This window comes from Melanotaenia boesemani, chromosome 20 (genome assembly GCF_017639745.1).
Source record: "Melanotaenia boesemani isolate fMelBoe1 chromosome 20, fMelBoe1.pri, whole genome shotgun sequence".
NCBI classification, from domain to species: Eukaryota; Metazoa; Chordata; class Actinopteri; order Atheriniformes; family Melanotaeniidae; genus Melanotaenia; species Melanotaenia boesemani.
Genome location: NC_055701.1, coordinates 16174817 through 16188910, shown reverse-complemented (window position 1 = coordinate 16188910; position 14094 = coordinate 16174817). Strand labels below are relative to the sequence as shown.

The window sequence follows — 14094 nt, the reverse complement described above, 5'->3', positions numbered from 1 at the left end:
TACACATTTAAAAAAATTAAAGAAACAAGTAAAAATAGATGATAAGATTTTTATAACCCTGTTAGTCTAAATGATCCAAAAGAAAACTTAAAATAAACAGATAAAAAAAGAACATAAATGTCTGGCTAAAAGAAATAATGACCACACTTTATACTTATGTCTTTTGAAGTTTTATATTGCTGTCTCATCTCTCTTCAGTGGGCACGTGAAAACTACATAGTAAAGAACATTCTGGTTCACACAATGCATTTTCCATTCCCTTCAAGCTTCATACTAATGTCCGCCACTGAAACAGGTTCAAACCTATTAGCATCACAGAAAGAAGATGAATGAAAAACCTGAAAAGTGTTAAATTTTCCCCAAAAATACATATTGTATACAATAAAACATGAGTAATAATGGATGAGTACAGTGTGCACCTTTTGGACCACAACCAGAATTGTGCTGAATGAGACACAAGCCCTTCTTCTGCATCCATGTTGAATCTAACCCATAATGCCACAGGCCATGCCTTCATTAAAATGATCATGTGATCCATTACAATTAGCATAGAGTAAAGCTATTCGATGCATTTGAACTATTTTACATTGTTGGATTTTAGACAGTAATTTTCATAACTTTTAAACCATCACACTGCATTTCTAATGTTTCAAGAACTCAGACACAGAAATTAACAAGTACATAACTCAGATCCTGGCCAATCTGTCTCTTAGACAGTTACAATGTACACAAACATGAATTGTGGTGATTTGCTTATCTCTTTTCAATTTGAATCTCAATCTATTGTTGTCTGCTTGAAGAACTGCACTTACATAATCTCCAGGTGCACGGTTTTCCACAGAGACTCGCACACTGACTGATGACATCATGTCACATAGGCCCCATTGGACAATTAACTATGCATTTAACAAAGCCACAGCTAGAAATCTATGAGCTAATTTTAATGCAAAGACTAGAATCTGAGGGAAATAGTTTGCCTTTATTGGATGTTTGTGGTAAACTATGAAATTGGTAGCTGCTGGAAAGAATTTTATCAACTCTTAGGGCAAAAAAAAAAAACACAAAAAATGCATGTTTTCAAGTATGTCCAACTTGAATCACTGCTTTGTACCTGCTCCACCAAAATGTAATGGCAGTCAGACTGTGTGCTTTAAGTAGGAGGCTGTAAAAGTCAACTGTCCAATAAACTGTTTGTGTACAAAACCGATAAGAGAAAACTTCCTGCCATTGCTAAATTGGATGTGGATGTTTTCCTGTGGCATCAGAAAAAAAAGAAAACAAAAAACGTGCTGGCGGAAGGACTGTGGTGGTGCAGCATAATTCCTGGCAATGGGTCATCACAGCTGAGTAGAATTGTACAACCACTTTATGGGTAAAATATGTTGCATGCGCATGTGTTGAGTGAGAGGAAGAATGTGGTAAGGGCATACATGTGGGTGCTCAGCCTCAGTGGGCAGGATGTGGGTGAAGAAGACCATCTTCAATCCCCCCCCCCCCCCTCTTACCACACACACATACACATTTACACAATTGCATGGTCAAATATCATGCATACTCTAGTCAAATGATTTAAACAATGCAAGGCTATCAAGAATTTCTGTAGATTTCAAATCTCACTATCTTTAGAAATGTAGGAGATAATCAAAAATGTCAACAAGGCGCGACTGTGACCTCACATACTGATGAGACTACTATTTTTCAACAAGGCCACAGCTACTCCAGACAGATCTACTGCTTCTAAAATAGCATCCTAATAACAAAAGCAAGGACCTGATCATAGCAGTTTCTATATCTTTGTATTAGGCATCAGAGGCACATGGAAACAACAAATTTCACACCTTGTTGTGTGGTGGTATTTGCTGATTTTCTTGCTACAGGACCTGCCTCGGGTTTAAATTTTTTTTTTTTTTTTTTTTTTTTTGTGGCCCAGGTCTCCCAACTGCAACATTTCGATGCCAAATCACCATAGTGACACCCTAAGAGGCTCACTGAACCCCGCGAACACCCGCTTCTACCACTCTCCAGATGAACCCCCCTCTGCTGCCTAGCAACAGTGGTGCCACTGGATTTCCTGTATGCTCGGGTGATTCCGTAAAGAGGAACTTTGCCACAAGAACAGCAACCCTTCTAGTCTTCTGGTCTACACAGTCCACACAACAAAGGAGAGTCAGACACCATGTTGGATGCCGGTCAAATGAAATTACAAGCTTTTAATTAGTCTTATGTAAAATCACAGGAGGTGTTGTATGACATCAAAATAAGCTCAGCTTGTTGAACTCATGGAGCAATGCAATAAAATAATCCTAATATTATTGTTGTTTGCATGTTGACTCAGTTCTGTTGTACAGGGTGAGGCCGCGCTTTAGTACAAACCATAAATAGAATCAAAACTAGCACATCTGCGTTTCATGATGACAAGGCAATATCAGTATTTATGTTTCAAAAAGGTGGCAATTACCACAGAATGGTTGCACTGGGTTACACTAAAGTGTGGGTGTTACAGTGCATCTCTGTTTCTAGTCACTAAATGCACACTGCAGGAACTATCCTTGTATATCCCACCCATTTTACAATCTTAAGTAGAACAGGTGACTAACTTTACAGGAACAGGCCTAATATCTTAAATTAACATGGGTGTGTTGGCTTCAACTATCTACCTATTGCCTTTCTTTGCTAAAGATAACACAGCATTCCTAAAAACCCTTATAGACTGCACATACCAATGCTGAGCACTGGAAACATTGCGCATGTATGGTAAAGTGCATATTGCACTGTACAAAATTTTAACAAATCAAGAAAAGGTCACAATATCTTCTGAATCTTGAAAGACAACCCCAACCATACAACCAGAATAAAAAAAACTATCAAAAATAAGAGGAACTGCAGCAGACCATGTGAACCCTCCCATTTGTTCCATCAAGTCTTAAAAAACATATACCAGTGCTGCTTTAAAGTGAAAAGGGTGTCGCAAAGTCTCATACATGAAGTGAATTTTTGCATCTAAATTCTAATTTGTCTGTTCTGAACCAGCTCCTGACAATCCTGTTAAGACTAGCAGCTACCAAGTTAAATTCGCAGTGGTAATTATGCTTGATTTCCTAAGATTCACTTTATTTAAAGTTATGGCTAGCATTGTTTAGAAGATAAAGGCAGATGGCCAGCCCCTGGATGGAGCACATCAGCTCCAAAACGCACATCCACCTGCTTTCTATCCATAAATGAGTGAGAAAACAGTGAAAACTTCACTTCTGAAAGTCACCAAGACAAACATGTCCCAGTATGCACACCCAGACAGATTAAATCCTTTGTTATCCATAAACTAAACACTTTGATCTCACTTACCGGTAGTCCATCCTCTGGAATGTCTCCTTCCCCAAATGGACGACACCCTGGAAGAAAACAAGACAGAAAAGATGTGATCATTTTGCCACTTCAAACCACGTAGTTATACTGTGTTTGGAACTTTACCAAGTCTTTCTAACAGAACTCATACCGTATGGCACGATTTTATTGGCTTAGGCTGAAATTTTGCCACTAGAGGGCACAAGACACAGTGAAACCCTGCTTTGGTCACAATCAACATCAACTATCCATTACTTGTACCAATTTTAAACAACCAGCAGGATAATTAGAACTTTTAGCTACTTTTTCATAGGAAAACTGCATTTTCAGTGTTCTTTTTAAGCCATTTTACTAACAATGGATGACATCTTCCCTGTTAAATTAGTCTGAAATTTACAAGGCAGATTCTTTCAAGACTTCTGCTTTTCTCTGTCGCCTACTAGGGAAATGAAAGCTGCTTTGTGTTGGTGGGGCACACAGAAGTTAATCTAATATGCACGACTAGAATAATGTAACCTCGACCTTGGTTAAAATGCCATGTGCCATTTCCACATCTTCCTCTTCCCTTGCTTATGTTGGAGTAAGACGCTTATGTGTCAGTTATCATGCTAGCCATAAAATTTATGATTGCCAGGAATAAATTTCGTCTTGCAGATGATGTAGCTGACACAAATACAAATAAACAGTTGCAAATCATCAGTTGTTCAAAAGATATTGTAACTTATGTACTTTTTTATTAACAAAAATCATCAATGTGAAGTCTGTAAGGATGTATTTTTAAAATGACAAGAGGTGTAGCATTCTCAATCAAATGTGAAATTATTTAAAGGGACCCTATTATGCTATTTCGAATTTTCTGAGCTTTCTACAGTATTATAGTGTTCTATACTCAGGCAGGTGAGGGGCGTCTTTTTTTTTTTAAATCACATAAACGCATGTTTGAGTTTTCCAGAGGGTCTCTACATTTAATTTCCATGGTGTCCCAGGGTGTCCGCGGTGGTCCACGTTTTCAGTGTCAACATGTGACACCAGAAATGTTTCTTCGGCTGTGAGGGAAAGCAACATTAGCTCAAATTCCCGAAGGAAACAATGGTTAGACAGCAATGGATAGAGTTTGTTTTTGGGAGCCAGCCACAGAGTTGCACCAACATTTGTATTTTTGATCGGCACTTCACTGAAGACTGCTGGGTGAATAAGGGCCAGTACAACGAGGGATCTGCAACCAGGCTTTAGCTGAAAGGAGGGTCTATACCTACAATCGAGGGCCGCGTTTCCAATCCTGAGCCACAAGCTGCAAGTAAAACCGAATAAGTTGTCTGTTTTGTTTTCAGTGAGCAAGCACGGTCAAACTAAAAGAATGAACCCACACTTACTTTACCTGATCGCTACCAGCAGGTACCAAACATGTAATGATGACCAGAAAGTTAGCGATAAACACCAGCTGATTAGACACATGAAACAATAGATGAACGTGTAGTAGCTAGAAATGCAGGCAACTATAGTGTAACAATGCATGAAAGTGTTGGATAAGGTAATGATGATATTTGCTATTTCTATTTACTTATCTATTTATAAATTAGCATAATAGGGCCACTTTAAGTCACATTAAAGTAAATAAAGCAAAATGGCAAAAACTAGCATGACAGATTTTAAACAAGCCATCAAATGAACATATCTGGAATTCAGATGAAGACATTAAGTGAGAACAGCTATAAAAAATGAGTTGTGGTTTCTGTCACAATGATACTTCCACTCCTCGGTAAAGCCATAAACATGGTCAAAAATAAAACACAGCAGCATTAACACTTGTTTCTAACACTTCAGATTAAGATGATAGTTTTAGCCATCTTTAACACTGAAATACTGCAGCGTTTCAGATTAACCCACGTGCTGCCAGCAATCATGACAAGAGAAAACTGTTTCAGGCACATGATGCTAAATGTTAACTGTTACTATGAACGCAGCCTTGAAATTTAGCTTGCCCTTTATTTGTCATGATTCAATACAGAATTTTTCATTATTAAAGACCTAAAAAAAATCCCCAGTTCCAACTTAATGCAGCATAACATGTGCATGGTTTCCAGGAGGTCAGGGACACAACTGCAGTCCATAGAGAAGTAAGATGTAATTTACAGATGGCTTTAGGGAGGTGACATTCTAAAACACACAAAAAAAGAACCCCTACACTTCTACAACAACCCCGACAGACTTTCAAAGAAACCTCTGAAAAATGTTTTAATGTTCCAAGCTCATTTTCTGCTGACAAAGTGTCTGTGTGAAAGCAACTTGAACATTGTTTTCTTACTCTTTACACCCACTGTTATTTGCTGGGGTCTACACACCCTCCACCCAAAGGGTGCACCCAAAAACTACCAAATAAGAAGATACAAGGAAAACTACCGGCACATAACGTCTCACTGACTGACACTATCCCCCCTCTACCATTTTTTTTTTTTTTTTTTTTAAATAAAGGAATATACTGTTTAGTATACTCCCAAAGACACTTCCTAGAAGAGAAAACTATTTTTTAATGATGAAGAAAACAGGGCTAAAACTACTTCCACAGAGATGTTTCAGGAAAATCTGAAACACAGAGGTGATCTTTCCAAACTTTAGTTAATTCATTTAATTAGAATGAATGATGCCTCATTTTAAGCACAGTGCCATTATGTGCCTTCCTGCCAGACAAAAGAACACGGCACTACACGTTAATGTCATCTCTGTCACAGTGAGGACAGAAGAATTCATTGGGCTTGTGTTACACACAGACTGTCAGTCAGTCGGTCTGTGCTTCTCTGAATCACAGAGGAAGGTTTGCGTGTGCATGCATTTCTCTAGAACTCAGAGAAAAAGGCCTCCTGCAGCACGACTCTGGCAGTGCGGGCCGTGAAGCTGCCTGAGCCATGTGCCCGCCGTTGCTATAGCAACAGAGGACTGCAATACTGATATGCACACGTGCGCGTACACATGCGGGCAAAAACATATTCTCTCTTGCTGCCTCGTCTCCCCTCCCACACACATATTCACACAGCAGTCCAGCAGCACAGCGATGCAACAAGAATACAGAAGAACTCGCCTGCCTGTGCTGAGGGGAGGCATTACACAACACTGGCAGCATACAGAGGATGCCAGGTGGACGAAGACAAGGACAGCAGAGGTAACAGAAAGAGAAAGTGCAGGCGCTGAGGAGTTAGAACCCACCATCATCTGCCGTGGTTCATATTCACAGAAAATAGTTGAAGGCAGATTGAAGCTGTGCAGGTTCCTTGTGTGGAGAATTGCACAGCTCTGCTACCACAGATGTTTCATCCTCTATTAAAAAGGCTCTTAGCTTTCTAAACTCCAGTCCACAACTGTCTAGATACATTATCATTAGAAGTAAAGCGGCTACCATTATTTTCTTGATTTGTCTGTTAAATAGTGGGAAAATGACCACCACAACTTCCCAGTACAAGGTGGCATCTTCAAACAACTTTTTGTTATGTTTTTTTTTTTTTTTGTTAAGAGGCTAAAATAATATAACTATCTGAGAATCAATGAACAGTAAATCTTTGGTTATTTACTGGTTACTTGTCCAACTAAAATAGTAAAGGGGCAACCAGCTAGCTCTAATCAATCAATCAATCTGACAAATGCAGCAAACAGAGCAACACCACCAGAAACCACGGGGGCAGGGTTGAGCAGATTAGCTGACATGCAACCGGCGAAAAGGACAAACCAGAGAAGAAGAGGAACAGGAAAAAGAAAAAGCAGAAGAAGATAAGAAGTGTAGAGATGGAAGGAGCTTTTGAAGAAAGGCTGTGTCAGTGTATTAGCTGGTTGCAAACAACTTTACAGTGGTGCATTATCACTACCAGCTCTGAAAGGGACATCAGAGCATGAATGGGAACTCTGTACTCAGCACTGCCCACTAGTGGATGCACTGACTTAACAACCACGGCAATGGAAAGAAAAGCCCTGGCTTGCTGTCATATATTAATGCCTACTAATAAAGAGTGTGGACAAAAACATTTTAAAAGTTAAAAGTACTAAAAGATGATGCAGAGAACAGCTGGAGTTGTTGGTTTAAGTGCATAAAATGGCACTTGAACTTCAGGTCTGCTAAATTTGGGCCTATTTTTTGTTTCTACTATTTTGAACTGAATTTTTCCAGACATTACTAGAGCTCGAGTTTACAATAATAATGTGGGTGTCTATTATTTGATTCAGACATTCACTAAAATCCATTTAAATAAAAAAAATGCTTTTTGAGATAAATAATGTTATCCAATTAAAATGCGACTAATGGAGATTAATTAATTTCAAAGCCTCAAATTTATTAGAATTTTTTTTTTTTTTAAATCAAGTCCTACCCCTACTGTTTACGTATGTGAGGGAGCATAAATGGGCCTTAACACTGTTGAAACAGCATTATCTGTATAGTTGGACATTAATCTTCATTCTCTAACTTCATGTCAAATTTGGTGGGGAAATGCAGTCAGGCAGTAAAATTACCTTTTACCTAGACATCATGTGGACTTGTGCCCAGGAAGTTCTGATAAACGTTTATGGGCCAGGAGCAACTGATTCCCAGAAGTGATAAGCATTTATGATATGTTCTGCTGTACCTTCTCTATGCTCCCTCAGGGTTCCTAGGTCTAGAGAGTGAAACACATTACTGCTCCATAGCCAGCATGTTTTTGTGTAACATGGGATCTGGTGGCAGATTGCTGAGTTGACAGTTCTCCTACTTATTGGATGACTATGCACCCTTTGCCACTGTAAAGAAAATTACTGCTTAAAAGGACTTAAAGCCACCAGCTCAACTCCACACCAAAGTTACATCTACTTTAGCCTTTGAGAAAAAGCCATATAGTGATTGGCATTTGTCTAAACTGCTAGAGCAGCCAAACCATACACAAAGGTGACAGTTCCCATATTTGAATCCCGGCCTGTGTTCTTTGCTGCATATCATCCCAACTCTCTCTGACCCCTCCCCCCATCCTGTCCACTTACTGCTCTACAAGGCAATACTTAAATATCTAGCTCTAACGCTGCACAAACAAGACCATTTTTTTTCAATTTGGACAATGTGAGGCATCAGCAGACATCTGTTGCAGCAGCATATCTGCAGATAATCTCAAATTGGCCCCATTAAAATTCCCCCTTAATTCAGAATAAAAATTAAACCCCTCTTTAAAACGACCTTGTAAACACCTAATTCCGAATTAAACTTAAGTCTGAAGTAAGTGGCTTTTTTTTAATCTTATTTTATATCTAAATTGAATAATTCCTTGGTCATATATGAGACCATTCTGCTTTAAATTAATTCCAGTCCTTCTGCTTGTTCCTTTGTCCTGTCTAAATGACAGTACTCTATCTCACTCCTCCTCCTCAGCTGATGAAAGTGAATATTTTTTTTTTGTGTGTTAAGCTGCTGCTTCAAAACTAAAATCAAAATCAAAGCAAAAATGGTTATTATGTGGTCTTCCATGTTGTAGATGAAAAGAAAAAAAGCAACTGAAAAGAAGGAACTGAAGTTTTTTTTTTCTTCCAGTAGACGTAAACACGTCACGTCCGCCTGTCCAATCAGCACATTTCCAAACCCCCAGATCTTGAGCGGAATAGAATAAAGGCGATTAAACATGTTTTCCATGTAAACCTCAATTAGGAATGACTATTTCCATGTAAATGCGAAAGAGAATACTTTAATTCGGAAATATTTAGTTCTGAATAATTCATTCAAAATGAAAAAACACTGGACATTGACTGAGACAGGAAACGGCGTCCATCTCCTTCCTGAGGCCGGTGGTCTGTCTGAGTCAGTGAGGAACAAACTTTGAAAAAATTAAAACTATGTCAACGTACAATAAAATAATTAATAGTTAATTAATTGATGCTTCAAAGCGATAATGCATCAACGTTCAACATGTAAAGCATTTTTAACTTTTAAAATGCTTTTGTCTACAGACCACATTAAATGGACAGCCAGTGACAGCTTTGCGTTTCATTGTCAGTCTGGGTGTGCTGCAGAGGTGAACATCTTCTTGATTGCAGCCGGAAGGAGAAAGGTCGCTAAATGTGTTGCTAGTCACTTAAAAAAAATAAGTTGCTAAAGGGGTCTGTATACTTACTATGTATAGCGGCAGAATCATTAAGTTGGAAGTTACCGTCTTTTTCCATACGCGCTCTCGTGCACGTGCTGTCAAAAAATTTTGACAACAAAAGAAAATGGTATTTCAAGCCCTCCCACTATCTGGGCAAAACAATGCACAGCCGGTCTCTACAGGAAGTGGCGAGATTATCTTTGCCGCTGGAACTGATAAGATAACACAGGAGGGGTCGTGCTTGGGTTCAGTGAGCAGGTAGCAGTGGTGGAGGAGTCATCAACACTAATCAACACTACCCTAGAACAGAGGTTAGGTCAGCCATTACAAGGCGAAGATAAACAAGCAGAAATTAGGCGGTAAATGCCCACCGTTCATGCTACATACATAGTCCCCTACTTTATTTCATGTACTGATCAGCTTCCAGTACACATGCAGGAGTATGGTACAAACTCGTAAAGACGTCAAACGTATATGATGAGTTTTTTTACTGGATAAGGAATAAAAATTCTGCAGGTTGATTTTTTTTTTTTTTTTTTAAATTTTGCAAGATAAAACAGCCTTTTTGCCATTTCATATCTGATTTCTGCTAAATGATAACACAGAAACACACACCTTGGGTTATGTCCTCAATGGCCCGGCGTATGCCTCGGTCAAAGGCACGGGCATCGGCAGGGCTCTGAAACGTTAGTCCAAACTTCTTATCATTGATCCTCCAGTGGTGGAAGATGGGGTTGACTTTGTTGTACACCACATCTCTCTGCAGAACACACTCCAAGACCACCTGAGAACACACAGTTTAACAGTAAACAAGACATATGTGCATTTCATGATGACAGGAAAGAGATCAGAAACTTTAGAAATGTGTGGTTTTATGCTTCCAGGTCATGCTTTGGCTTATAGGAGTATATTTCTACATCTGGAACTACATACGCAACTCCAGAACTTCTAAAATAGAAAGAAAAATTACCCTGAACCCAATAATTTCCCATACTTTTTTTGGATAATTTGTTAAACACATTCTTAATGGCAGGTTTCTCATTACAGATGATATTAAAGTTGAAGAGCAGTGGTGACATGAGGTTGGGGGAGTGTGGTAGATGTTTTGAAGCCAGGCAGCCAGAAAGCAGTGCAGATAGAGGCTATGTTTCCAAAGCCTATTATTTATCGGGGCTACAGGGCCGCCTCCCGGCCGTCCTCTAGGCAGATTAAATGAAATGAGAGACGGCCATTACAGTCCGTGAGGTTTTTACTGACGTGCACGAGGGGTGGCTTATCAGGGTGTGAATGTGACTGTGCTCATGGTGCAAGAGAATGTGTGCACAAGAGCTGGTGAGATGAAAAGATAAATGACCCAAGTGGTACAGTGTCCATCTTCATAGTGCAAGTGCCTTGTTTGAGGATAGTAGGCACAAACACATACTCGATAGATGACAGTAGATGACACATTCCCCTGGATCAAGACAACAGTCAACATTTTAAGAGGTTGTTACGTAAGACAAGATTACTATGATCAATGAAATGTGCCTGTCTGAAGTAAAGTACAAAGGTCCACTGTTAGTCTGCCTCTGAAGTTGCTTTGTAACCTCGGTGGGCCATTACTCACAGCAACTGTCCCTATGTTGCTATGCCATACCTGCTCTAACGATAAAAGGAGGGGCATAGGGTTATGTTCACCCCCCCCACACACACCCCACACCACCCAGAGCTACTGGATGAGAGGAGGGAAGATGAGATGAATGGATGTGAGGAGATGGGGTGGGGTGGGGGGGTCCACAGTGCCTCCGGGGTGAGACTGTGGAGGCGAGACTGAATGGAGCCGGAGCAGGTAAGGTGAGCGTGCAGCAAGGCCTGACAGAGGAGGAAGTATCACAGTTGCATTGTAAAATGATACTTAACACCACATTCCACAATGCGCTCAAAGAAAAGAGCAGAGGAGGAGCCACCTTTCCAGAAAAAGGAGACAGAAAGGGAACACAAGCAGGACATGTTTAAGGGGAGAAGAACCAAGACAGATGGAGGTGAAACATGCAGAGCAGCAAAAATGTTGTGAGACCAAAAATTAAACAAGACAGATGGAGAATATTTGATTACTCACAGGAATGCACTGCGCATATACACCGCTTTTGCTCTAAAAATCGCAACTTAACGTTTCAAACCATTTTAATAACACAACAAGCAATAAAAAAAGAAAAGATATACTCTTTTTTACCTTGAAATATAGTTATTTTTAGTTTTGAAATGGAAGAAAAAAAGAATGGGAGAACAATGATTCTTATCTACAACGACTCATGGGTTTAATTAATGTCACAGACAGGATTTTACCATCTTAAAAACAAGGCCAGAATCTGCCCATTCCTCTCTTTTGCCAGCACCGAGGTGCTGATGCATGCTTTTATTTCTAGTAGAATATTGTAATGCTCTGCTTTCTGGCTCCCCATGTGTTTCACGATTGATTTTAAGGTTCTTTTAGTTGTTTATAAAAGTCTTAATGGTCTTGGGCCTTCTTATTTATTGGACCTGCTTTTAAATTATGAACCCTCGCGGACCCTGAGATACTCTGGTACCGGCCTCGTAGTTGTTCCCCAAGTCAGAATGAAAACTTAACACCTTGTTCCACCACTACGGGCCTCAACTGTGGAACAGAGAACCTCTGGGCTGCAGAGACTGTTACTGTTTTTAAAAAAGAGGCTCAAGACCTTTCTTTTTAGCTTAGCTTTAACTGAATTTTATTTGATTTTGTTTAGATTTTCTGTTTTTATTTTCTTTTACACAAGTGTAGTTTTTAAGAACTCCTTTAATTTATTTTACTTTATTTTTACCATTTTCCTGAACTCCTTTATCTGTATTTTCATTCATGTCGCTCCTATCAGTTTATTTAATCTTGTTTTTACTTTTTAACTCCAGTGTTTTGCTCCTAGGGATCCTCCAAACCTGTGGCTCTACCTGCTTTGTCTGCAGAGTTGTTGCCAAAGGGACTGCCCTTGTCTGGATGGCTGGGGGTCCTGCACTGCAGTGCAGGAGCTGTGGTGTGGACCCCGGCCTGCCCTGATCTGCGTGGTTCCTGTGGTGGAACCCTCTGTGGTCATGGGTGGGCTGGCTTCCGGTGTGACTGGATCCCCAAGATACCATTTCCTCACAGGAGCGCCAAGCCAGATGTGTACAATGTGTGTGTACAATGAGGTGAGTTTTAATTTCCTGTTATATACTCTGGTGTGTGAAGACTTTTACATTTCTTTTTTTAATATGTATAATTTATTTTTATTATGTAAAGCATTGTTTTGCTTTGTGCATGAAAAGAGCTCAATAAATAAAATTTGATTTGATTAATTAAGTATATATTTACCCCCTGACCTACAATTTAAAGCTAATAAATTATATTTTGGTGGCTACTATAAATCAAAATAATCTCATGGCAAGGCTAACTGTAGAAATAAACTATTAAAACCAGTGCTGCCAGGAAAAGCTTTTAGAGTAAGTCTGGACTACACCACATTCACAGCTGCATCAATCAGAGGGAGTAAAAGACTGCCAATGACAGAAAGTGAGGTGGAGTGGCAGAGAGCTTAGCCAGTGATTTGTCATAATCCAAGAGCCAGTATGGTAAGTAATCACCAACCAATTAGATCTGTAGTCTTAAGAGAGTCAGAGAATCAGAGTGAGAGAAAGAGAGACTGAGAGGAGGGAGGGAGCAGGGAGGAGAGTGATTGGTAGCTATATGGAGAGCCAGCTGAGTCATCACCAGCACACTCTGTGCCGCATCACTGCGCTTATAGACAGAACCCCTCCACCTCTTTTCTTCCGTCTCCCATCTTTCTGGCTCCACCTCCATTTCCTGCACTTTGACTACACACAATTCCCTTCTGAATTCATCTTCTATCTTCTACATCCCAATCATACAATTTCTGGCAACCAAAATTGTGCCTTTTTGCACCCAAAGTAAATGCATTTCAGATCTGGTTTCTTCTCTCTGGTTCAGGGTGCTGTCAGAGATAGATCTTTTTTGGTGAGATTTTCCCTATATCGTCAATTTCTGGTTAAAATAAAACATCATAATTATACCCTTTAACCCCACATATATACACAATATATGGTAAACTGTATTCCTTTCCTCCATTTCAGACATGACAAATGAAACCAAACAGCCTTTTGGTTTAAATAGCTCTTCCTTCTTTCCAGATATCAGCATCATTCATACAGCATAATTACTGTCTTTCATGTACCACTGAAAAGAAAACACGGTTGTTACAGTAAAAAATAAAATATAAAAACCTGTGGTAACAAGCCCTGATATTGCTCTGTTTATTCTGATGTGGTTTTGTTTGTAGTTGCTGTTTTGTTGAAATCATCAATCTGCCTTTTCTTCTGATGCCCTCAGACTGTCGGTAGTGCTGCGGTTGATGCCAACACCCTGGCACTGGGTGGCATCCCGAACGACCTACATATGGCTGGGTGTTTGTTGTGGTGGCTGGGGACTCTGGTGGTGATAGGGGTGTTTCACCACATCCCAGAACAGTTGCCGGTGTCTCTGAACCATGTCTGTCCCATGTCTGAACAACAGCATTCCCGTCACACCCTTTCCTGTGCCACACACATGCTTGGATAGCAACGCACAAAACACAAACACGCCATAAACACAAAACACACATAAATGAATTCAGCCAAA

The 14094-nt window shown here is 39.8% G+C and overlaps 1 protein-coding gene across 1 annotated transcript in view; it reads right to left on the bottom strand.

Moving 5' to 3' along the window:
• Window positions 1–14094, bottom strand: part of spred1 (sprouty related EVH1 domain containing 1) — a 38531-nt gene that overhangs the window by 6157 nt on the left and 18280 nt on the right. Inside the window, exons 3-4 of the mRNA XM_041972895.1 lie at window positions 10044–10212; window positions 3343–3389 (exon numbers count right to left, since the gene is read on the bottom strand). Coding sequence (XP_041828829.1) covers window positions 3343–3389; window positions 10044–10212 — 216 coding nt within the window. The remainder of the gene's footprint in view (window positions 1–3342; window positions 3390–10043; window positions 10213–14094) is intronic.